Source organism: Moschus berezovskii, chromosome 15 (assembly GCF_049115385.1).
Source record: "Moschus berezovskii isolate FMDL1 chromosome 15, NW_MosBer_1.0, whole genome shotgun sequence".
Classification (NCBI taxonomy): Eukaryota; Metazoa; Chordata; class Mammalia; order Artiodactyla; family Moschidae; genus Moschus; species Moschus berezovskii.
In genome coordinates, this window is record NC_142474.1 from 75,026,815 (window position 1) to 75,050,979 (window position 24,165).

The window sequence follows — 24,165 nt, forward strand, 5'->3', positions numbered from 1 at the left end:
GAAGACCAGTTTCTACCTGCATTTAAGTTAAGTTCCTTTATTTTCTCTTTTTCAAAAATCCATTTTTCTGTTCTTTCCTAATCAGCTTTAAGTTTAGTGGCTTCACTAAACAACATTAGTTTTATTCAAAATCCACACTTAGGAAAAGGTGGCCAGGACAGCTGGCTTCTCATCCCCTTGGCTTCAGATGGGGCAGCTCGAGGTCTGGGGGCTGGAATCGGGTGCAGGTGTGTTCATTCCCACGTCTGATAGTTGGTATCTGTGGTTGGCTGGACTTTGGTGAAGGCAGACAAGTGAAACACCTACCCTGGACACCTAGGCTCTCTTTGCAGCCTGGGCTTACTCTCAGCATGGAGCCTGGTTCCCAGGTTGAGAGCCAGGCAGAAGCTCTGCTGCCTTGTCTAACCTCGCTTCTCAGTGCACACAGCATCACTTTCATCATCTTCTGTTCAGTAGGAGCAAGTCGTTTATACTTGGCCTATGGTCTGCCTTTTTTACAGAATAAATTGTTAAAGCCCGTGGGTGCATTGAAACACTAGCACAGTGACTCACTGGCCACAGTGTCTATATTCCTTCCAATGAAACAAACCCTTCTTCCTGCCCATTCCCTCCCAAGTCTCAGTGGTTACAGCGTCAGGCCCGGGCTCAAGTCGAGGTCTCCCCATCTGCATCAGGTACAGGTGGCACACGGGGATGCAGTTTCTGGGTGTGATTTCTAGAGTGTGACCCTGTGAGCACAGCCCTCTCAGTACTAAGACTTGAGAAGTAAAGGGACAAGATATCTGCCACCCACACCCCCACCATTCTGCCGGATGACTAGACTCTCCAGTTCAGAAATGGGAAACGGGAGGCACCATAGTGCATAGCAGCTCTGAGGTCCGGTTTGATGCTGCCAGCTCTTTGATGAGGACTTGGACCTGCCCTTAGGAGTGCTTCTCCTTTGCTCTACCCTCTGAGCTCTGTGTGCTGTCCTTTTCATAAGAAATGACCTCTGTCTGTAGCTGAGTCGTGTTTCTTAAGCCAGCTTCCTCCTCATTGAACTTCTAAGAAAATCCCAAAGGCCTATTCTCATTTGTGTGTCTTCGTCTCTGTTAGGCAAAGCACTGTTTCTTTGCTACCAAGGTTCTCTTTAAAGCTTTTAGTGTCCTGTGAATTGGATTGGGGTTCATGTCATTGGAGAGACTACCCTCACAAATCTTTTTTGAGAGAAGCTCTGTCCCATGGGCTTCTTGTGAAGCTTTGAGGATGATGCCTTTAAAATTCTTATGCCCTTAAGATCTTTAAAGGAATTTGAGGCACCACCTTAAGTCTTTCCAGGGTCTTAATGAAGGGTTTTACAGTCTACAGGCTTCACCTTGAGACCATGTTTTCCTGGCAGCACCCTAGATTTGATCTTAGCCCAGAAGCTGTTGCTCTCGTAGTGCCATGTGACAGCTGGCCATGTGGAGATGCTGTAAAGGAGATACAGGTATTGAACCCAAGTATAACTGCGCCTGGCTCCTATGTATTTCATAGTCCCCCCCCCGCTTTTTTTTTTATCACTTATCCCTCTCATTGATGTTACTTTCATCTGGTTCGTAGCAAGAGTCTCCTTTCCCCTGTGTTTCAGTGTCATTTTCTTGCTTAGAAGCTGTCACCAGCAGCCTCTTTAAGGGCCATCAGGATTCAGTTTACAATGTCATGAAGCTCTTTGGGTTTTCATTTTTTTCTCTGTATCCATTCAGGTCTCACCTACCTCCAGGTTAAAAGGCATTCTCACATCTCTTAGTTCTTTTTTAATGGCATTTTTAATATCAGTATATTGCCAGAAAATTGTATAATAAACCATGTCAAAGCCTAGTGGCTCAAAACAGCATTTACTTTGTTCACAAATTTGTGTTGGGGCGAGGCTCAGTGGGTGAGGCCAGCACGTTTCTTTTCCAGTCGGCATCAGCTGGGATGTTTTAAAGGTGGGGACCAGAGTCATCTGAAGATTAGTTCACGCACACATCTGGCAGTTGGCCCTGGCTTTTGCATGGGACATTAGTTGGGGGCAGTCAGTGGGGACACTGACAAGGTGCTCAGTATGTGGTCTGCGCTTCTTCGCAGCGTGGTGGCTGATGCTAAGGGTGGGCTTTCCCACGGAGCAAAAGTCAGTTTCCCCAGACTCTGTCCAGTAGAAATCAGTTACTGAGGCCAGCACATATTTAAGGGAAGGGAATTTCAGAGAAGTGTCAAAGAATGTGTAGACAGTTTCAATACCATCACCTCCACTCACCTCGACGTAGCGCGTAATCATTCTGTTTAAAGGAAAGTTCTTTCCAACTCAGTGTCACTGAAATTCCTGCAAATTTTGTTTGTTGTTTTGTTTGGTATGTTCTGTTCTGTGAAAAGTAACAAATGGTCACAAGAATGAAGCATTTTTTGTTCAGACAAATGTATGGATCATCTCACTAAGCTATTAGGAGATGGGATTTCTTTAACCTTTTGAATTATTTTTCTTTGGAATGCAGTTCAAATTAGCAAAAACTGTTCATAGTTCAGAAAAAGACTTACGGGATTAGAATCCATATTTACAAGATTTATTAATTAGAGTCTTATTTTCACAGTCTTCTTTTGGGAAGCGTTTATTAACTCAGCCCTAGATAACTCAATACAGTATCACTCAAACTTCTTTAAAACATGGGGCATTAAGATGGGGGGAAGGAGTAAGAGACATTCTTCGAACAGGTGACTTGTAGTCATTTTACGGAGAAAAAATAGAAAAGAGTGTAAAATCAGGTGCAATTGCTGTGTGACAAAGATGATGACAGTGAAGAATGTCTTTTGTGACTCTTGGTGGTCTGAACTTCTTTCTGGATTCTCTGAGTAATCCCTGGTCCTACATTCTACAATACAGATACCATCGTATCTATTTGATCCTGGGCTTGAGTTAGGCTGTGCTCAGCCCACTTGCCTCATTACCAAACAATATTGTTTTATTCTTGAAGATTGACGATCTTACAGCAGAGCTGGAAACTGCATCTTCAAAATGTCTGCACCTGGATGCAAAAAATCAAGTTCTTCGAGAGGAGTTATTATCTATGAAAGGGATGCAAAAGAAATGTGAAAAACTAGAAAAGAATAAAAAGAAGTTGGAGCAAGAAGTAGTGACACTGAAAAGTCATATAGAAATGAATATGATAGAACACAGTCAAGTAGAGCAGTATAAACAGGAGATTGAAGAAAGAGAGACAGGATCTCGTAGAGAAATTGAAAGAAGTCAACCTATTTTTGCAGGTTAATTTGTTCATCTGTCATGTGCTTGAATTCACCTTATTGTAAATTACGTTTTGGATGGATACAGCTTATGTGTTTCCTCTGCTTCTCTTAGAGTAGTTGGTTTGGTGGTTTTCTGGAAGGAAGGGGCACTTGTTTCTCCCTTTAAATATTTTTGTTTCCATCATAGTTATCAGCAAATTGACCTTTCAGAATGATTCTCACTAGAGAACCCTTTCATTTATCAGACCAATTGGTTTAAAAGAAGACTACCAGGAGGAAAAGAAAATATTGTGGTTTAGAACTGGCACCATCCTCTTGAATTGGTTTTAGGTTGTCTTGTTCAATGTTTAAAATTTTAAGTTGATCCTCTTATTCTTAGAATTATTAGATTATATAAGCATCACTATAACAATCATTCCTCTTTAATTTTATAATTCACATTTAATTCACTTCACAGTGACGATGATTGTTTTGAACTTCTGCTCTTTCTTTTTAATCTTTAAAATTGCTTTCTGAATCTCTGACTCAAAACTAAAGGGAGCAAATATCATTTTCCAGGTTAATGATTATTTTTAAATTCTATCTTTTAAAATTTGCCATAGATACAGGCAGCGTCTCAGAAGAACGTAGAGCAGTTACACGAGGAGAATAATGCTTCCATAAGAAGTCGGATGAAACTCAGAATTAACGACTTGGAATCTGAACTCTCCAAGGTGAAAACTTTGGAAGAAGATTCTCATAAAGCAGAGTTGGAAAAATATAAGCAACTCTACCTAGTAGAACTCGAAGTTAGAAAGTCATTGGAAGGTAAACTAGACAAGTAAGTCAAAACGCAGAATCACAGAAAGTAAATTTAGTTGGTTAATTTGTCTCTAAAGCCTAATTTTTATAGAAGGCAGTTTATGAGCTTAGTAGGAAGTGAAAGCTAACTAGATGGTCACTGCTAGAGGGCGGCCTAAGACAAACTATTAATACTGTGTCCTTTTAAGTTTTTCTACACTGCATAAAGGCATGCTTGTGACATTGGGGGCAATTAACACAGGGGTGAAAGGCAGGATAATTCACAGAGTGGCTAAAAATAGTGTGGTGACCTGACTGAGGAGGGGGTGTGGAGGATGGAAAGGGTAGATCGCACCTGGAGTGCCTAGTCCAGGTTTCCCCACTGTCTGAAAGCAGAGCATTCCTAGGAAGCCTTTCATAAGCCAAAACAGCATACAGCAAAGGAGCAGGTACCCGAGGACACGTGCTGCTAGTCGATGCCTAAAATAAGTGTGCACACGGGGCGCACAGGTGCTCAGACAGGGGTCAGGGCTGTGGAGACTTGATGCTGGGACGTAGGCTGTGGCTTCCGGGGAAGGAGCTCCATGCGGCCGGTCTCCCTGCTTGGGGAGCACGAGGCTTCTCGCTGTAAAACGTACACTGAACCTTTTTATATGAAATCAAAAAGTCTCTTCAAAAAACAATTTTTTTTTTTTATTATCAAAAACAGATGCTGACATAGGCCTTTCCTAGAAGTGAAGTAACATAAAGTGCACTTTGGAAAAGCAGGGGATGCTTGTGATTGTTCCTGGGCTGTTTTCACTCTTTTCAGTCTCACCCATTCACTTTCTTGTCCTCCCCTTGAGATTGTGCCTCTAGATGATTCCTCAGAGCCAAAAGCTTAATTTGTCCAAGGTCACGAGTGAAACGTGTATACAAGGATGCTGAAAGCAAATGCTTGAAAGTAGCTTTGTGGGATGGTGTGTTTCTTTATCCCTGAACTGTTTCCTGGAGGCAGGTGTGTCCCAGAGGCAGCAGGTGTCACTGTGAGCCCACCTCCCTTTCTCTCTTCTCCCAACTGTGACTTGAGGAGCCCCAGACGCACGTGTACTTCTTTAGAACAAGGTTACAGCTATAATTGTTTACAGGAGGTCTGCTCTGTGCTTTCAGTGTTCCATTTACTATATGGCAACTTTAAAAATGCAAATCATTTTGGGAAACATGAATAAAGTCTGTGTTTTCCATCTTCCCCAGGACTCATGGGAGGCTGGCAGTGATCAACTCCAAACTTGAGGTGGAGAATGAACAGAACAAATCGTTTGTCAGCACTCTTAGCAGGAAAACAGCCCTGGAGCCCCCTTGTGTTGGAAATTTCAATAATCCTTTAGTGCTTAATGGAAATCTTACTCCAAGAGCAAAGGTATAGTTTTCTACCTCAGTTCCACGCCCTTTGAATAACAGCATGGAAACGTACTTGACTGAGGTTAGTTCTATTATCTTTTCTCCCCTGGGTTTCAGATTTCCGATATGAATGATCCTTCTTTAGTGCTTAATGGAAATCTTACTCCAAGAGCAGATGTATAGTTTTCTACCTCAGTTCCACGCCCTTTGAATAACAGCATGGAGACGTACTTGACTGAGGTTAGTTCTATTATCTTTTCTCCACGGGTTTCAGATTTCCGATATGAATGATCCTTCTTTAGTGCTTAATGGAAATCTTACTCCAAGAGCAAATGTATAGTTTTCTACCTCAGTTCCACGCCCTTTGAATAACAGCATGGAGACGCACTTGACTGAGGTTAGTTCTATTATCTTTTCTCCCCTGGGTTTCAGATTTCTGATACGAATGATCCTTCTTTAGTGCTTAATGGAAATCTTACTCCAAGAGCAAAGGTATAGTTTTCTACCTCAGTTCCATGCCCTTTGAATAACAGCATGGAGACGTACTTGACTGAGGTTAGTTCTATTATCTTTTCTCCCCTGGGTTTCAGATTTCTGATATGAATGACCCTTCTTTAGTGCTTAATGGAAATCTTACTCCAAGAGCAAATGTATAGTTTTCTTCCTCAGTTCCACGCCCTTTGAATAACAGCATGGAGATGTACTTGACTGAGGTTAGTTCTATTATCTTTTCTCCCCTGGGTGTCAGGTTTCTGATATGAATGATCTTTGTTTTTAATTTGGTGAACTTCTGATTTGTTTATTTGACTTAATGCACACTAAGTAAAAGTCATAATTAGCTGTGCTAATAAAGGAGACAGAAGTTTTATGATTTTTTTGTCCCAGATTTCTTGATTTTAAGAGATACTTACTAAATTATTAAATTTCTTGAAGGCTGCATTTAAATTCTACTTTAGAAATGAAATCTTATTGGCAAGTATCCAGCAGTATTCTTTGAGATGTTTCACTTCTTTTCTAATTGATTTCAGTTGGCAATGGTTCATAATCGTTTCCAAGTTCTGCTGTACCCAACGAAGTTTTTCTACCTCTAAGCATAAGTGAATCACTGGCATCTAAACACTAACCACATACGGGTGCTTTTTGTTTAATCCTAGATAAATCCTTTTCATGAATTACGCTTATAATACTAAACCAAAACATTAATGTCTAGTTTCAGCTTAACCTTTTTTGTCATTTTCTTACATCAATTTTGTCATTTCTTACAAAAATAACATTTTTGTCATTTTCTTTAATTGCTGTTTTACCTATAGCATTTTTATTTAAAATTAAAAAAAATCTTGCTGAGCATTTGTAGGCTATTTCTAGATTTGTAGTTAATTCAAACATTTGAGAACTATAAATGAAGCTCACTTTATCTCTATCTTGACATCACCTGGATGAATGGTATCTAAGATAGCAGTGATGGGGAGTCTTTAAATTGCAACCAGTTTTCACTGTTTAATCATTGTGATTAAAATATCCATTTCAGTCAGTGCACACAGGTTTATGGTTTTGACGGTGTTTTCCTGATGTTTGTGATGCGCAGAAACATAGCGCTTGTTAAATGCAGTCTCCATCTATTTTCTCATTTGACTTCTCTCCATCATAGAAGAGCAATCTAAGATTTCTTCCACAGCACCGTGGCTACCTTGGGTCTTACTATTGAGAGCCGTGAAACTGGAGGATGTGCTTTAGCCGTGCAGTTACAGCAGGCCTCTGAACACTTCATCCCAAGTTAGACACTTCCGCATGCAGGCCTAAGAGGCAAAAGCAAATGCTTGACCCCCATCCCAGGGGCCGGCTGCCTACTGCACACCCAAGTTCACGGTGCTGTGGGCACAAACATGTTTTCAAAGAAGACATTTGGAACCAAGCAACACTTTGGGAGAAGTTCCTTCTCCCAGACTCACCCGTTAGGTAAATCTCCTCACCTCTCATAAGGAGGGTAGGAGTAGAAGTCCTTACCTTGAAACTTTTCTCCTTCAAGTTCCCTGTCGTGTGTTTTTAAAAATAAAAAAATTATACTTTAAATTAACTATATCAACTGACTGCTACATATAAGAGTTTGACAATAATTTATTCTTGTTCTTGCCTTTAAAACATGATTTAGTTAGAAAGCTACTATGTCATGTCATGCCACAAGCATTATTGAACTACGTAAGAAGAGTTTATGTATTCATTTTCTGTACGTTATAGTTAAAAATCTATGTGTTTTTTCTTAATCTGAGGAAGTGGCTGGCGTAGCACTCTGGACTCAGTAAGAAAGTCCTTGGCTTTGTTACTTCTTTTGTAGAATACGAACTTTGCCTAAATCATGACTCTCATACCTTAAAAAATGTAGTTTTTTTTTCTTTTATCAAAGAAAGCAACCTTTCTTTTAAAAAACAAATTTTTGTGTGGAACCATATTATATAAAACGGAGACAAGTATAAAGCCTTTTAGCCAAAGGAGTGGCTAGAGGTCCTGCACTTGTGACTTCTCTGTCCCTCAACCCTGCAGTGACCACTGTGGGACCTTCCCCTTCTATGGGACATAGTTTGGAAACTAACAGCTATGAGATAATCCTTCTCACTAAACACCTTTAGAATAGAAACTTGCTGGTAAATTGTTTTCTTGTGTATAATTTTCTCACCTTTCTGTGTTTTTGTAAATGGACAAGTTTAAAGAAAACTGAAGATGTGTTCTCCTTATTAACATTCGACTCAAACTACTTCCTCCATTTGAACAGGATCCTCACCTAGAAATCAAAATAAAGGTCTCAGAAGTATGTATTTATGGCAGGAGCTGTTAGGGGTGAGAAGATAATAATCTTGTGGGTCATTCCGAGGATTATGGGTCATTCTCTAATTCTCTGAGATTACGTGTTCTCGATAGACTGGTACTTACTGTACTTTTTATCAGATTAAATAACGTTCCATACACATGTTCTCTGTTATCTATAAGCGGAAAAAGTGGGAATTCATTTTCTTTTATTTATGTGATTATTTTTCTACTTAAGTAATCTTCAAGTTAGTTCTAGTCTCTAAAAGTAGTATTTAAATGTCACATTTAGTAAGCTGTGTAGCATTCTTAAGATAATATCTCTTGCTTAACTTAAAGATAGATAATATTTGATTTATTTCAGATGCAGGAGGAGTTGGCCAGGAGTATAACTAGAGAACTAAGAGAAGTATGTTGCCAAAATGTATGAATTAAATTTAGACATTGGTTTCTGAAATACAGTTTAAACAATAAATGGCCTCTCTTCCTATTGTTTGGATGACAGACACTATGTTAAATATTTTTTCTTATACATAGCTAGTGAAAAACATGAAAGCAATGAGCAGTCATAGTGACAAATATTCTTCTTCCTCATTTATTCATCATGCTCCATAGTTTTAACAAAATCTCAAAAGGTCTATGTATTTCTATTTATTTCTGGCTGTATCCTTTCTCTACTACTGCCATCGCTATGGAGGTGGCCATCTGCACCCTGACACCGTTCTCAGAAAGCATGAAGTTCGTCAATGTCTCAAGTGTCTGGTTGTGGTTAAGGCTAGAACACCCAGACTCAAGCAGTCATGTTTGCGTAGCTGTCACTCGGTGGGTGACTTGATAATTTCTGTGTCATTGACTTTGTCACTAGTTTATCTCTTGCCCGCAGGAAAAGCTCCAAACACCCGCATCAATTTGGGTCCTTCCAAAGTAGTTGGCCTTATCTCTTTACCACCCCCCTCTGCCCCTCAGCGCTGCATCTAACCAGCCAGACCGTGTGGGATCCCACAGGGGCGCTTCCTCACTGCCGGTCTTTGTCCGTGCTTCTCCCCTCCGTCTCCTGTGCTTTCTCCTGTCCTTCAGGTATCTGCTTCCACAGCACCTCCGCCAACAAGCTGGCAGGGTTGACACAAAGCCGGCGGTCCCTTCTGAGTGTTCCTTGTGCCGTCTCGTATACCTGTCTCAGTATTTATGACTCCTGTGGAAATTGTTCATCTATTTTTCCAGTTTATGGCATTATCATTTCTCAGGGTGGGCTGGGCCATCTTCATTAGTAATTCCAGTGTTTGTCACAGCACCTTAGCAGGTAGTTATCGAGTAAATGAATGAAGAATGAGAAAACCAGAAACTCTGATACTCAGCCACATGTGGGACCATGGGCTGATTGTAATCTTGTATTTTGTTTTCTGTCATCTATAGATGCCTTCAATCTTTCCCAGCATCAGGGTCTTCTCTGATGAGTCGGCTCTTCCCATCAGGTAGCCGAAGTGTTGGAGCTTCAGCCTCAGCATCGGTCCTTCCGATGAATATTCAGGATTAATTTCCTTTAGGATGGGCTGGTTTAATCTCTTTGCAGTCCAAGGACTCTTGCGAGTCTCCTCCAACACCACAGTTTAAAAGCATCGATTCTTCGGCCATCAGCCTTCTTTATGGTCCAACTCTCATTTATCCGTACATCACTACTGGAATGTAGTGTCTGTGTTTTAACCCCAGTCTCCTAATTTGTCCCTCCCTCCGTGTTTGCCCTTTCATAACCACAATTTGATTTTGAGATCTGTGAGTAGGTTTCTGTTTTGTAAATAAGCTTATTTTGGTTAGATTGCACATGTAAGTGATGTGATGTTTGTTTCTCTCTGAGTTACTTCACTTGGTATTGGAATTTCGAGATCCTTCTGTGTTGCTGCAAATGGCATTATTTCATTCTTTTTATAGCTGAGTTATATTCCATTTTGTGTGTGGGGTGTGGGTGTACACTGCATCTTCTTTATCCATTCTTCTGTTGATGGACACTTAGGTTGCTTCCGTGTCTTGGCTATTGTCAGCAGTTCTGCAGTGAACATTGGGTTGCGTGTACCTATTTGAATTATGGTTTTCTCCAGATATATGCCCAGGACTGGGATTGCTGGATCACATGGCAAGTTTATGGTTAGTTTTGAAAGAAACCTCGAGTTCTCCACAGTGGGTGTACTAGTTGCATTCCACAAGCCGTGTAGGAGGGCTCCCTTTTCTGCACGCTCTCTCCAGCATTTATTGTTTGTAGATTTTTGATGGTGGCTATTCTGACTGGTGTGAAATGATACCTCCCTGTAGTATTGCTGCATTTCTCTAATAATTAGTGATGTGGAGCATCCTTTCATGTGCTTTTTGGTCGTCTGTGGGTGTTGCTTACAGAAATGTTTATTTAGAGCCTACACTCATTTTGTGATGGGGTTGTTTGTTTTTGATACTGAGCTCTTTGAGCTGTTTGAATATGTTGGAGATTCCCCTCGTGTCAGTTGCATCATTTGCAAATAGTGTTGCCCATTATGTGGGTTGTCTGTCTTGTTATGATTTCCTGCACTGTTCCAAAGCTTTTAAGTTTAATTAGATCCCATTTGCTGCTTTCCGTTTTGAATTTTCATTATTCTAAGAGGTGAATGGAAAAAGATACTGCTGTAATTTAGGTCAGAGAGTGTTGTGCCTATATTCTCCTCTAAGAGTTTTATAGGGCCTGTCCTTATATTTAGGTCTTTAGTCCATTTCGAGTTTATTTTTGTGTATGATGTTAGGGAGTGTTCTGATTTCCTTCTTACACCTGTAGCTGTTGAGTTTTCTCAGCACCACTTATTGAAGAGGCTGTTTGCTCCTTTGTACCGTCTTGCCTCCTTTATCCTAGGTTAATTGACCATAGGTGCGTAGGTTTCTCTCTGGACTTTCTGTCTTGTTCCATTGATCATTCAGTATATTTCTGTTTTTGTGCTGGGACCAGTGTTGTGATACTGAAGCTTGCAGAGTAGGCTGAGGTCAGGGTACCTGATTCTGTCAGCTCTTGCTTTTCTTTCTCCAGATTGCTTTGGCAATTGCTTTGGCTTTGCTATTTGGGGTCTTCTGTTTCCATCCACACTGTAAAATTTTTCATTCTAGGTCTATGAAAAATGCCATTGGCAATTGGATAGAAATTGCACTGAATCTGTAGATTGCTTTGGGTAGTATAGTTATTTTGACAGTTATATAGTTTTAGTGCCGCTTTGATTTCTGTGTTTTTTTCACTTTCTTGTCTTTCCTTCTTTGTTTAGGTAAGGGTTTATTGATATTATTTGTTTCAGAAAATGAACTAAAATTCTTGGACATGCACACTTGTCAGGCTGGCCCGCCAAGCCCCTGTGCACACGGGCAGTGTGTTTCCAGCTGTTGCTTAGCAACGATCATTCTGGGATGAAAGATTCTAAACCGTTGAGCTCCCCAGCTGGGAGGTTGTGGCAACTGCTGTAAACTGCAGAGCTGTAAACTGCTCTGGTTTACCTGTAGTGCTTGTATTGGGTTTCAGTTTAGTTCACTCGCTCAGTCGTGTCTGACTCTCTGCAACCCCATGAATCACAGCACGCCAGGCCTCCCTGTCCATCACCAACTCCCGGAGTTCACTCAGACTCATGTCCACAGAGTCGGTGATGCCATCCAGCCATATCATTCTCTGTCGTCCCCTTCTCCTCCTGCCCCCAACCTTTCCCAGCATCAGAGTCTTTTCCAGTGAGTCAACTCGTCGCATGAGGTGGCCAAAGTATTGCAGTTTCAGCTTTAGCATCAGTCCTTCCAATGAACACCCAGGAGTGATCTCCTTTAGAATGGACTGGTTGGATCTCCTTGCAGTTCAAGAGACTCTCAAGAGTCTTCTCCAGCACCACACTTCAAAAGCATCAATTCTTCGGCGATCAGCTTTCTTCACAGTCCAACTCTCACATCCATACATGACCACGGGAAAAACCATTGCCTTGACTAGACGGACCTTTGTTGGCAAAGTAATGTCTCTGCTTTTTAATGTACTATCTAGGTTGGTCATAACTTTCCTTCCAAGGAGTAAGCCTCTTTTAATTTCATGGCTGCAGTCAGCATCTGCAGTGATTTTGGAGCCCCAAAAAATAAAGTCTGACACTATTTCCACTGTTACCCCATCTATTTCCCATGAAGTGATGGGACCAGATCTTTGTTTTCTGAATGTTGAGCTTCAAGCCAACCTTTTCACTCTCCTCTTTCACTTTCATCAAGAGGCTTTTGAGTTCCTCTTCACTTTCTGCCATAAGGGTGGTGTCATCTGCATGTCTGAGGTTATTGATATTTCTCCCAGCAATCTTGATTCCAGCTTGTGCTTCTTCCAGCCCAGCGATCTTCATGATGTACTCTGCATATAAGTTAAATAAGCAAGGTGACAATATACAGCCTTGACGTACTCCTTTTCCTATTTGGAACCAGTCTGTTGTGTTGGGTTTAGGGGACTCTGAAGAGCTGAGGGGGAGGTGAGGTGTGATTGGAGCTTTCAACCAATTCAGTTGGCTCCTGAAAATAGCAACTCAGGTACGTCATCTGATACTGAATTACTCTTGGTGATTCTACCATAGATAAAGTAGGAGTGAGGAAGTTTCAATAATGAAAGAACTGGGGAAAAATTAGTGTAAATTCCACGTGTATTTTATTTTTTAAATTAATTTCTTAATACTCTATTCAGAATTCTCTAAGAAGTAATTGTAGGTGATTTAACATCAAAGACTGTATTGCCTGAAAAGAAATCCATTTATTTAGTACGGCCCCTAAAGTCCTATACTAGATCTTTGTGTAAATCAGAAAAAAAATTTTAAGTGAGTATGTTGTATATTTCATCTATCGTCATAGTATAGCAGATAGGACTTCTTATGAAAGTGAACTTTCATTTTTAGAAATTGTTTGGATTTAGTGAATGAATAGTCAGTAGTTACTGTATAGTGATTAGTCTCACTAAAATAGTTACCATCTTTAAAACTGGGATTATTCAGTTTAATCCCTTCCTGGTAGGATAATCCCTTCCTGGTAGGATAAGAAATGATAAACAATAAGAACTGCAAAGCTGAGCCAGTGTGCGGCATAATAGAGATTATTTCTGAAAGATGCCTACCAGTACTACACAAGGCAGAAAAGCAATGCCTGGTTGAGAACCAGGTATTTTGCCTATTGTTGTACCAAGCAGGTCTATATTACCAACTTCATTCCTTACAGATCCAAAGAGAGTGAGATAGGTTGACTTCATTAGGACCAGATGTTTTCTTTTGTGTGTTGGATAATTGTCATGACAGTATAGTTTTGTAAGAACTGTAAGGTCGACTGGGCACCCAATGCTGTAAGAAAAGAACCCAGACACTGAGAAGGAGTAACAGGCTTTAATAGCTGCACGCTCCTGGGCAGAACCACCGGACCCCAAGACAAGTCCAGAGAGGCTCTGCCCCAAACAAAGGCAGGGTGTGGTTTATATAGATTGACAGTAGGAAATTGCATCACTTAATCCCAAAAAGGGCAATGCACAGAAACGACAAAGTTTGAGTGGTGGACAGTTGGAAGTGTGCTGGTATGGCTCGATGGGATTGGTCCCCTGGCACAGAACTGCACAGTTAGCTCATAGGTGTTGTATCGGTCAGCCATTGGTCCTTCTGAGTGGTATGATCCAGAGCGTTGCAAGTGGCAAGATGTTGTAGTGGAGAGTCTTATCAGGGACCTTCTTGTTGGAAACTTTCCTGCCAGCAAAAATAAAAAACCAAGGACAAAGGCAGGATATACACGGGAAGAGAAGCCAAGATGGCCACCGAGACCCGACCTTTCAAGAACAAGATGTTCTCTTGCCATGGGTGAAAAGATTATCATAATAGATCTTCAAATAGATCAACTTGGGTCTCTGCAGGTTCTAATAAAAGCACGAAAATACTTTGCATTACCAGAAACAGCATTAGGTCCACTGTGTGTGGCATCTAGCAGATTGTACAGGGTATCTCAGGATACCTTTAACTGAGTAGACCTCTGTCTAATCCAAGGGGGCTTCCCAGGTGGCTCAGTAGTAAAGAATCCACCCGCCCATGCAGGAGACACGGTTTGATCCCTGTATTGGGAAGACCCCTGGAGAAGAAAATGGCAATCCACTCCAGTACTCTTCCCTGAGAAATCCCAGGGACAGAAGAGCCTGGTGAGCTATAGTCCATGGGTTCACAAGAGTCAGACACGAATTGGTGACTGAACAAGAAAAACACCTATCACAGAACTGTAGGTTGGTTTTTTTTTTTTTTTTTTTAGACTGAACATCAAAAAAACATTATTATTAATTGAAGAAAATCAGATATTTCAAGTTAAGAAATTTAGTGTTTTTCTATGTATGGGAAGATGCAAGAGTATGGGCTCACTGAAATTATTCCTTTCTTTTTTTTTTTTTTCTTTTTCTTTTTTTTTTTTTTTAACAGAGGAAAATTTATGCGTCGAACCTGGACTGGTCACTTATGATAATATACATGCTACAATTCCATTCTCTCCAATCATTCCACCTTCACCCTCTCCCACAGAGTCCCAAAGACTGTTCTAAATGCCTATGTCTCTTTTGCAGTCTCTTATACAGGGTTCAGGTTACCATTTTTCTAAATTCCATATATATGCGTTAATATACGGTATTGATGTTCTTCTTTCTGGCTTACAGAAAGGTTGGTTTATTACATCAGTCAGGGGAGACACAGAGATGGCAGTGTGTTGGTCTTCAGTACGCTCAGAGTAGTTTTCTCTGGTTAATTTCTGTATTTTTCTATACAAAATTTTCAAAGAAAACACGCTTATTTATTTGTTCATTTGTTCTCTAGACAGATACCTTTCAGGTGTCTTTTATGTGCTCAGCATTGTTCTGATGTCACAGGGCACAAACATTTAACAGTCACGGCCCCTGCCCTCCAGGCTCAGGCTCGCAGTGCTCCTCTCCCCGTGGAGTCACTGCACGTTGAGTCACCCTCCAGCATCAGACCATGACGGCGCCTGGGAAACATTGTCCCACAGCACCGGAGTCCATCACTCCCTCCCTCCTTCACTCCCTCGCCTTGTTCATCAGCTTAGCATGTGACGATGTACGCCTTCCAAGCTGAAAAAGCATAATTTCTATCAACATTTGCCGTATAATGGGGAGGAGTGATGTAATGATGCTCCTCACTAGCACACAGCACTCTGGGGCCCATCCTGCTTTATGTGGACCAGACACTCTTGAGCAATGGAAGCAGAGAGTCTCAAGAGATTCTTTTTAAACATATTAGTGTGTATATGCATATATATATTTGGAACTTTTTTAAAATGTTCAGCTTCTGTGTACCCTACTGCATGCTCACCACTACAAGTCTAGTCCCCAGGCTCACCACTGAGTTGAGCCCCTTTACCCGTTTGCCCTCCCCCACCTCCCTTTCAAGGGGTCATCCTTTCTAAGCCTGGAATGACTACATCGTTCATGCTTCTCTTGCCTTTGGAAAGAGGGCCAGGAAGAGAAGACTTTTGTTTCCCATGTTTTACCACGCTCTGAAGTTCAGTGCCTGTAGACCAAGCTTCCCCATGATGGGGCGTTTTCATTGTGAACTGAGGAGCCAGAGAAGTTGTCATGTCCCAACAAGCCACCTGTAGTCTCTGTTCAGGCTCCAGGCGATGGAAGTCCAGAAACACTGTGCTGTTCAAGTGTGCCATTGTCAGCTTACAGTACTGATTCTGTTAATGGTGTGTCATTTTCTGTCAGCCTCCTAGAGTTTGGTTAGGATTATGGTCATTGTCAACAGCAGTTCTTTCTTTGTTTTTTCATTTTGTATTTGATGAGTATAAAGGGGAGGAGTGGTTCTTAGGCATTAGTGGCCACGAGTATAGTACAACCACTGGACCCTTCCTCTGATGTGGCCTCCAGGTGTGGTTTGAAAGGAATACTTTTAAACGAAGCGTCAGTCTTAAGGTTTTAATATTCTGTATTTTTCTTCTGTTGATTTAAAAAGTGTCTTGCTTTTTTCTTTAATAGTGGATAACAGTTCTTAAGAAGACTTTTTAAGGTGGTAGGAGTTTATGGATGTTTTAAATTATATGTTTAACTAAGGGAACATGGAGAAGAGAAACTAATGTTTGTTGAGTGTTCTACTCTGGGTTAGACACTGCATTACTGCATTTGTGACCTCATAGAGTCATCACCGGAGAAGGCGATGGCACCCCACTCCAGTACTCTTGCCTGGAGAATTCCAGGGACGGGGGAGCCTGTTGGGCTGCCGTCTATGCGGTCTCACAGAGTCGGACACGACTGAAGCAAGTTAGCAGCAGCGGCAGCAGAGTCATCACAGCAGCTTTGTAAAGTAGCTGTGTCCTACTTTTACTTAATTAGGCAACTGTGGTTTCAGGAGGTTAATGAATTGACCCTGGTTAGTTGACCTGTGATTTGACATTTGGCCTTCCTGGCTCCCACGTCTACTCCCATGGCCGTCAGCAGAGACTGAGAAGTACCCATGTAGCATATAAGCTAAAGATATAAGTTAGTTCTTTGACTTGTATACATTTTAAGTTTTGACATTGTGGGGAAACTCCCTGTGCTCCCTCTTGGAGTTAGGAGAGAAGTTGTGCCATCTCAATAAATGGTATCCCTGCTGACGGACCAAGACTCCCATTTTGGACGGACTCAGATTCGTCTCTGAACCGTGAGCAGAGAACTGAGAAGGAAAAGCCTATTCTTCTGCTTTGTTTAAGTCATCAGGTTGATTCCAGTTTGGGCAAACAAGAATTATTTCAATCCATCAATTGGATTTTCAGTTCAGCTATTAGAACGTGTGGTGAAAACAAATTGTTTTTAGGCTCTGCTGATACATTGGCTGTCACTCTGTGTTATGGAAACTAAGAATGAGTGTTAACTAGATATTTCATAGGTTGGGAAAGATGGAAGCAGAAATAGGTAACGAAAAACTTTTTTGGAGACTTCCCTGGGGACGCAGTGGTTAAGATGGTTAGTAAGATATCTTCCAGTGTAGGCACTGTGGGTTCGATACTCGGCCGGGGAAGCTAAGATCTCACATGCCTCGGGGTCAGACAGCCAAGATATAAAATAGAAGCACCACTGAAACTAATTCAGTAAAGACTTTAAAAGTGGTCCATATCAAAAAATCTTCAACAAAATTTTAAAAAAGCTCTATAAAACAGGCCAAAGTTTATTCATGTCAAGAAAGTTCATTTAATAGACAAACTTTCACTTGTTTTTTTTTCCTTCAAAGAAATTAACTCACTCATTTTAATTGTATGTTTTTGCTTTAAAGGTTTCCCAGCAAACCTGGTGTCGATTTAGGGCCTGGTGTCGATCAGATGATGAAGTCATGGATTTTAAAACCAAGGTAAAGTGTTCTTTTGTGAAATTAGTTTTCCTGCTCTGAATTTAGTTTCATGTAGTATTTACTCTTAGGATTAGACAGTGGAAGTGATAGATGAATTCAAGGGATTAGATCTGATAAACAGAGTGCCTGAAGAACTATGGACAGAGATTCGTGACATTGTACAGGAGGCATTGATCAAAACCATCCCGGAGAAAAAGAAATGCAAAAAGGCAAAATGCTTGTCTGATTCGGCCTTCCAAGTAGCTGAGAAAAGAAGAGAAGCAAAAGGCAAAGGAGAAAAGGAAAGATACCATTTGAATGCAGAGTTGCAAAGAACAGCAAGGAGGGATAAGAAAACCTTTCTCAGTGATGAATGCAAAGAAATAGAGGATACAATAGAATGGGAAAGACTAAAGATCTTTTCAAGAAAATTAGAGATACCATGGGAACACTTCACGCAAAGATGGGCACCGTAAAGGACGAAATGGTAGGGACCTAACAGAAGCAGAAGACATTAAGATGAGGTGGCAAGAATACAGAGAACTCTACAAAAAAGATCTTCATGACCCAGATCACCAGGATGGTGTGATCAGTCACTTAGAGCCAAACATCCTGGAAAGTGAAGTCAAGTGGGCCTTAGGAATCATCACTACGAACAAAGCTAGTGGAGGTCATGGAATTGCAGTTGAGCTATTTGAGATCCTAAAAGATGATGCTGTGAAAGGCTGCACTCAATATGCCAGCAAATCTGGAAAACTCAGAGGTGGCCACAGGACTGGAAAAGGTCAGTTTTCATTCCAGTCCCAACAAAAGGCAATGCCAAAGAATGTTCAAACTACCGCATAATTGCACTCATCTCAAATGCTAGCAAAGTAATGCTCAAAATTCTCCAAGCCAGGCTTCAAGAGTACGTGAACCATGAACTTCCAAATGTTCAAGCTGGATTTAGAAAAGGCAGATGAACCAGAGATCAAATTGCCAACATCCTCTGGATCGTGAAAAAAGCAAGCGAGTTCCAGAAAAGCATCAACTTATGCTTTATTGACTGTGCCAAACCATTTGACTCTGTGGGTCACGACAAACTGTAGAAAATTCTTCAAGAGATTGGAATACCAGACCACCTGACCTGCCTCCTGAGAAATCTGTGTACAGGACAAGAAGCAGCAGTTAGAACTAGATATGGAACAATAGACTGGTTCCAAATCGGGAAAGGAGTACATCAAGGATGTAAGTTGTCACCCTGCTCTAGAATGTTTTAGTAGAGAAAATAATCTAGCGGGTGTCATAGTATTTGTACAGCGGTCAGTTAGGGGTAAGGAGAGGAACATCCGGGGCTTCTGATGTCATCTGTCATAATGCTTACCCCATGAGAAGGTCAGTCAGTGCCAGAACTGGGGTTTGAATCCACATCTGAATGACTGCAGAGCCTGTGCTCTTTGTGTTAGATCAGAGAGGAATGGGGGAGGTTATAATTCTTTTATTCAGGTTGATACTTGTTATATTTAAGCTCTGATTTTCTTCTCCAGCATGTGGTGAAATCAAAGTTAACAAAGCTAATGAAGCCTTCTCAGCAATCCAAGAGAAACAGTAAGTTATTTGAAGACTGTCCTCCTGGTGTTATTCCCTGATTTCAAATGACCCGGGTTCTCATGTACTCTCTCCTGCTTTCACTGTAGTAGAAGCAGAATGTGGCATTGTGAGACTGGAGAGTACAACTTTCTCTGGGGACAATAATTCCGATAGTAACATTGAAGATGTGGTTGAAACATTCCCCAAACCATCACCCTGGTTTGAGGGCATGTGTCATCCTGCCTTCCCATCGCCTGAGCCTGTTCCAAAACTTCTCAAGTCTGAAGCAGGCCTCGGTCGTACAAAGGTATGTTGTTCTGTTTGTAACTCTTCCTTCCCTGTACTTTTTCACATACCATTCCCCTGATCCTTATGATGACAGAAAGGACCCCACCACAGAAATAGAAGCCCTCTAAGTCACGATACGAAATGGTGTGATAAGAGCCATACTTGTGCATGATTCAGATTTTTAAATATTGGCATACTAAGTGTGGGTCACAATAAACTGTGAAAAATTCTGAAAGAAATGGGAATACCAGACCACCTGACCTGCCTCTTGAGAAACCTGTATGCAGGTCAGGAAGCAACAGTCAGAACTATACATGGAACAACAGACTGGTTCCAAATAGGAAAAGGAGTACGTCAAGGTTGTATATTGTCACCCTGCTTATTTAACTTATATGCAGAGTACATCATGAGGAACGCTGGCTGGAAGAAGCACGAGCTGGAATCAAGATTGCTGGGAGAAATATCAATAACCTCAGATATGAAGATGATACCACCCTTATGGCAGAAAGTGAAGAACTAAAAAGCCTCTTGATGAAAGTGAAAGAGGAGAGTGAAAAGGTTGGCTTGAAGCTCAACATTCAGAAAACTAAGATCATAGCATCTAGTCCCATCACTTCATGGGAAATAGATGGGGTAACAGTGGAAACAGTGTCAGACTTTATTTTTTGGGGCTCCAAAATCACTGCAGATGCCGATTGCAGCCATGAAATTAAAAGAGGCTTACTCCTTGGAAGGAAAGTTATGACCAACCTAGATAGTATATTAAAAAGCAGAGACATTACTTTGCCAACCAAGGTCCGTCTAGTCAAGGCTATGGTTTTTCCCGTGGTCATGTATGGATGTGAGAGTTGGGCTGTGAAGAAAGCTGATCGCCGAAGAATTGATGCTTTTGAACTGTGGTGTTGGAGAAGACTCTTGAGAGTCCCTTGGACTGCAAGGAGATCCAACCAGTCCATTCTAAAGGAGATCATTGGAAGGACTGATGGTAAAGCTGAAACTCCAATACTTTGGCCACCTCATGCGACGAGCTGACTCACTGGAAAAGAGTCTGATGCTGGGAAGGATTGGGGGCAGGAAGAGAAGGGGACGACAGAGAATGAGATGGCTGGATGGCATCACCGACTCTGTGGACATGAGTTTGAGTGACCTCCGGGAGTTGGTGATGGACAGGGAGACCTGGCATGCTGTGATTCATGGGGTCGCGGAGAGTCGGACACGACTGAGCGACTGAACTGAACTGAACTGAAGTATGCCGTTCTGAAAGAAGAGAATTACAAAGCACTGAGGAAAAACAACTAGATGAATATGAAGATGGGGAGGAGGATGAAGGGGAAGAATTCCTTTAAGAAGGACAAGATGAATATAAGATGGAATGAGGGTGATGATGAGGCAGATTATTATAGAAACAAAAGAGAATTAGTGGGGGTAAGTCAGACCAGGATCTCTATATTATAAATATGCAAGACATTATTTCAAATTCAACTTAGGAGAAAGTGAGGTTGTGAAAAAACAATGCTCATACTCTTTTGAATGATGTGTAGCTGATTTTTATGAAGAACTGAAAGAAAATGTGTTCTTACTTTTTTTGGTGGCTGTTTCGACGGTGGTGGTGGTTCTTGTTTTTTCTTCAGTTGACGTGCAGTCAGTTTAAAATACTGTTTAAGTTTCAGGTGTACAGCAGCGTGATTTGTTGATACTTGTGTATGTATATATGTTTTTTGAATATAGTTCCCTCTGGATGTTCATTTAAATTTGAAGTGATTTCTCGTTTTAAAGAAATTCTCACTTTGAAATTAATGAAGCGATGTCTTCTATTTAACCTAGCAAAACTTTCGTTTAGAGGCAATTCAAGATGAGCCCTGTTTTAGGCCTTAGGAGACGTATTATGAATTAAGAATTTTTGGCCCTTCTGTTTCTTGTGGTTTCTAACTTGTGGTTCAGTTCAGTCGCTCAGTCGTGTCCAACGCTAAATGCCTAATGTACTTATCGAATTTATCTTATTGTTTGCTATAACCTTGGTGGATCTTTCTGAAAATAAAGAGGAAATAAATAAGCATTTTATCCATTCCTTTTACTAAAATTGTAATTTATAATTTTATAAATGAGATTCTTAATCTGACTTCATTAAATGAGAAAATTTTCAGCTGCCACAATCTGAAAGAAAAAATGTAGAACTATATTTTTTCCTCTGGAGAGATTCTGATTTCTATTTCCGGAATGTCAGCAAATAATGGGTAATTACATACATTAAATGAATGAAATCACGATTTATGCTTTTTTCTTATGTAGACTACTTGTTATTATAAAATCATTAAGGAAAGAAAAAATTCCACCATAGTTTATAAAATTATCTGTGGAAGACATTTGTTCTTTTAAAAATATCTCTAGCAACATGTACATTCCATGTTACTTTTAAGAAACTTTATTAATTTCAGTGTTGCTGCTGCTGCTGCTAAGTCGCTTCGGTCGTGTCCGACTCTGTGCGACCCCATAGATGGAAGCCCACCAGGCTCCGCTGTCCCTGGGATTCTCCAGGCAAGAACACTGGAGTGGGTTGCCATTTATAGGTGTTAAATTACCATGTCAATTCTTTGTTATACATATGAAACTAACATGTAAGTTCTTCCATATCGAAAAGTTAGTCATTGTGGTTACTTGATTTTTTTAGTTTGTTTTTTCTCTCCCGATGTGAATGTTGAGTCCTGCTTGATCATCATAAATGTATTTGAAAACTTTTAAATCTTCAGCTTGGATCATCATAGCGTTACTCCTTTGTTTAAATCTAGATCATTTCTTTAATCTTTACCTGCCATTCCAGAAGACAGAGACAAGAAATTAGAGTCATTTAGTGTGCTCTTTACAGGGAAACCATGTGAATGTTCAAATAGGGCTGTAGAAAATGTATTCTTTATTGAAGAATAATTGCTTTCTGGAATTTTGTTGTTTTCTGTCAGACGTCAACAAGAATCAGCCATAGGTACACCCATGTCCCCTCCCTCCCAACCCCCCTCCAATCTCCCTCTCCATCCCAGCCTTCTAGATTGTTGCAGAGCCCCTCTTTGAGTTCCCTGAGTGATGGAGCAAATTCCCCTTGGCTGTCTATTTTACATATGGAATTGTAAGTTTCCACCTTACTCTTTCCATCCATCTCACCCTCTCCCCCTCCCCCTTCCCCCGTGTCTCTAAGTCTGTTCTCTCTGTCTGTGTCTCCATTGCTGCCCTGAAATAAATTCGTCAGTACCATCTTTCTAGATTCCATACATAGGCGTTAGTATGTCTTAGTTACATTTCTCTTTCTGACTGACTTCACTATGTATGATAGGCTCTAGGTTCATCCACCTCATTAGAACTGACTCAGATGCGTTCCTTTTTACAGCTGAGCAATGTTCCTTTGTATATATGTACCACCACATCTTCATCCGTTCATCTGTCGATGGCCATCTAGGTTGCTTCCATGTTCTGGCTATCATAAATAGCCCTGCAGTGAGCATCAGGGTGCATGTGTCTTTTTCCATTTTGGTTTCCTCAGGGTGTACTCCTAGGAGTGGGATTGCTGGGTCATATGGTGGTTTTATTCCTAGTTTCTTAAGGAATCTGCACACTGTCTTCCACAGTGGTTGTATCAATTTACCTTGCCACCAGCAGTGCAAGAGGATTCCCTTTCCCCCACACCCTCTCCAGCATTCATTGTTTGTAGACTTTTTGATGATGGCCATTCTGACTGGTGTGAGGTGGTACCTCGATGTGACTGAGCAGTAAAGAATCTGCCTTCAGTGGGAGGCCTGGGTTTGACCCCTGAGTCGGAAGGAGGGCATGGCAACCCACTCCAGTGGATTCTTGCCTGGAGAATCCAATGGACAGGGGAGCCTGGCAGGCTTCAGTCCATAGGGGCACAAAGAGTCGGACATGACTGAAGCGACTAAGCAGAAGCAGCAGCAGACTTTTGGATGATGGCCATTCTGACTGGTGTGAGGTGGTATCTCGTTGTAGTTTTGATTTTCATTTCGATTGTGGTTTTTTTCCACATCGACGTTGACCGGATAGTGCTTGAAGCTTTACGGGATTACTACATTTGCATTGTCAGGTTGATGTGCAAGGAGCATTTCAAGAGAGGCAGAAGCATGGGAATGGTGATACATATGTGGGGCTATACTGACAGCTGTTGGCTTCAGTGGTGTTTTCGTGAGTGCAAACCTTCCTGGATCTTGAGTAGCACGCGCAGACTGCCTCTCTGGCAGTAACACAAAGGGACAGTGCCGCGTTTGAAGGTGCAGCTGTGGAAGGAGGTAGGATGGGCCTGATCTCTTAGATGCGGTAGCCCCTGCCTGGTGATGCAGCACTGTGTTTGAATTCAGCATCCTGGTTCTGTCACATAGCAGCTGTGGGATCTTAGCAAAACCTGTCTTCACCGGGTTAAAAGTAGGGTACTTTCTTCAAAAGGGATTAGGAACTCTTTATGCAACTCACTGTTATCGTTCGTTCTAGCAGAGTATCTCTGAGAGCCTTCCACAAAAGTATGTGGATCATTTACCTGCAACTGATGGTCAAAGAAGACAAAAGACATTAGATGGACAAGTAGAAGGTAAGAACTGTGTTTCACAGAAAAATCATTTGACAGAACTTTGATTGAAAATAGGAATGCTGATCTATTCTAATAGCAAAGAAAATCACCTGTGGGATGGGTAGTGAGAAAAAAGGAGAGAAAAGGAGGGCAGTTATGCTTCTGATCAGGTGTCAGCCATAGATTCCATTGAGAGTCCAGTTTAAGGAGCTA

General features: G+C 41.2%; 1 protein-coding gene across 2 annotated transcripts in view; it reads left to right on the forward strand.

The window, feature by feature from the left end:
* The window catches only part of LOC129556658 (ankyrin repeat domain-containing protein 26-like), a 110,037-nt gene that overhangs the window by 63,959 nt on the left and 21,913 nt on the right, over positions 1-24,165 (forward strand). The window contains exons 20-26 of one of the 2 annotated variants that reach the window (XM_088844268.1): positions 3,843-4,060; positions 5,254-5,419; positions 5,518-5,640; positions 17,481-17,555; positions 19,061-19,121; positions 19,211-19,410; positions 23,877-23,973. In XM_088844268.1, coding sequence (XP_088700394.1) covers positions 5,620-5,640; positions 17,481-17,555; positions 19,061-19,121; positions 19,211-19,410; positions 23,877-23,973 — 454 coding nt within the window. In that variant the 5' untranslated portion in view covers positions 3,843-4,060; positions 5,254-5,419; positions 5,518-5,619. Of the gene's footprint in view, positions 1-3,842; positions 4,061-5,253; positions 5,420-5,517; positions 5,641-5,830; positions 5,956-17,480; positions 17,556-19,060; positions 19,122-19,210; positions 19,411-23,876; positions 23,974-24,165 lie in introns of those variants that run through there. The other variant, XM_088844267.1, reaches the window with a different exon arrangement.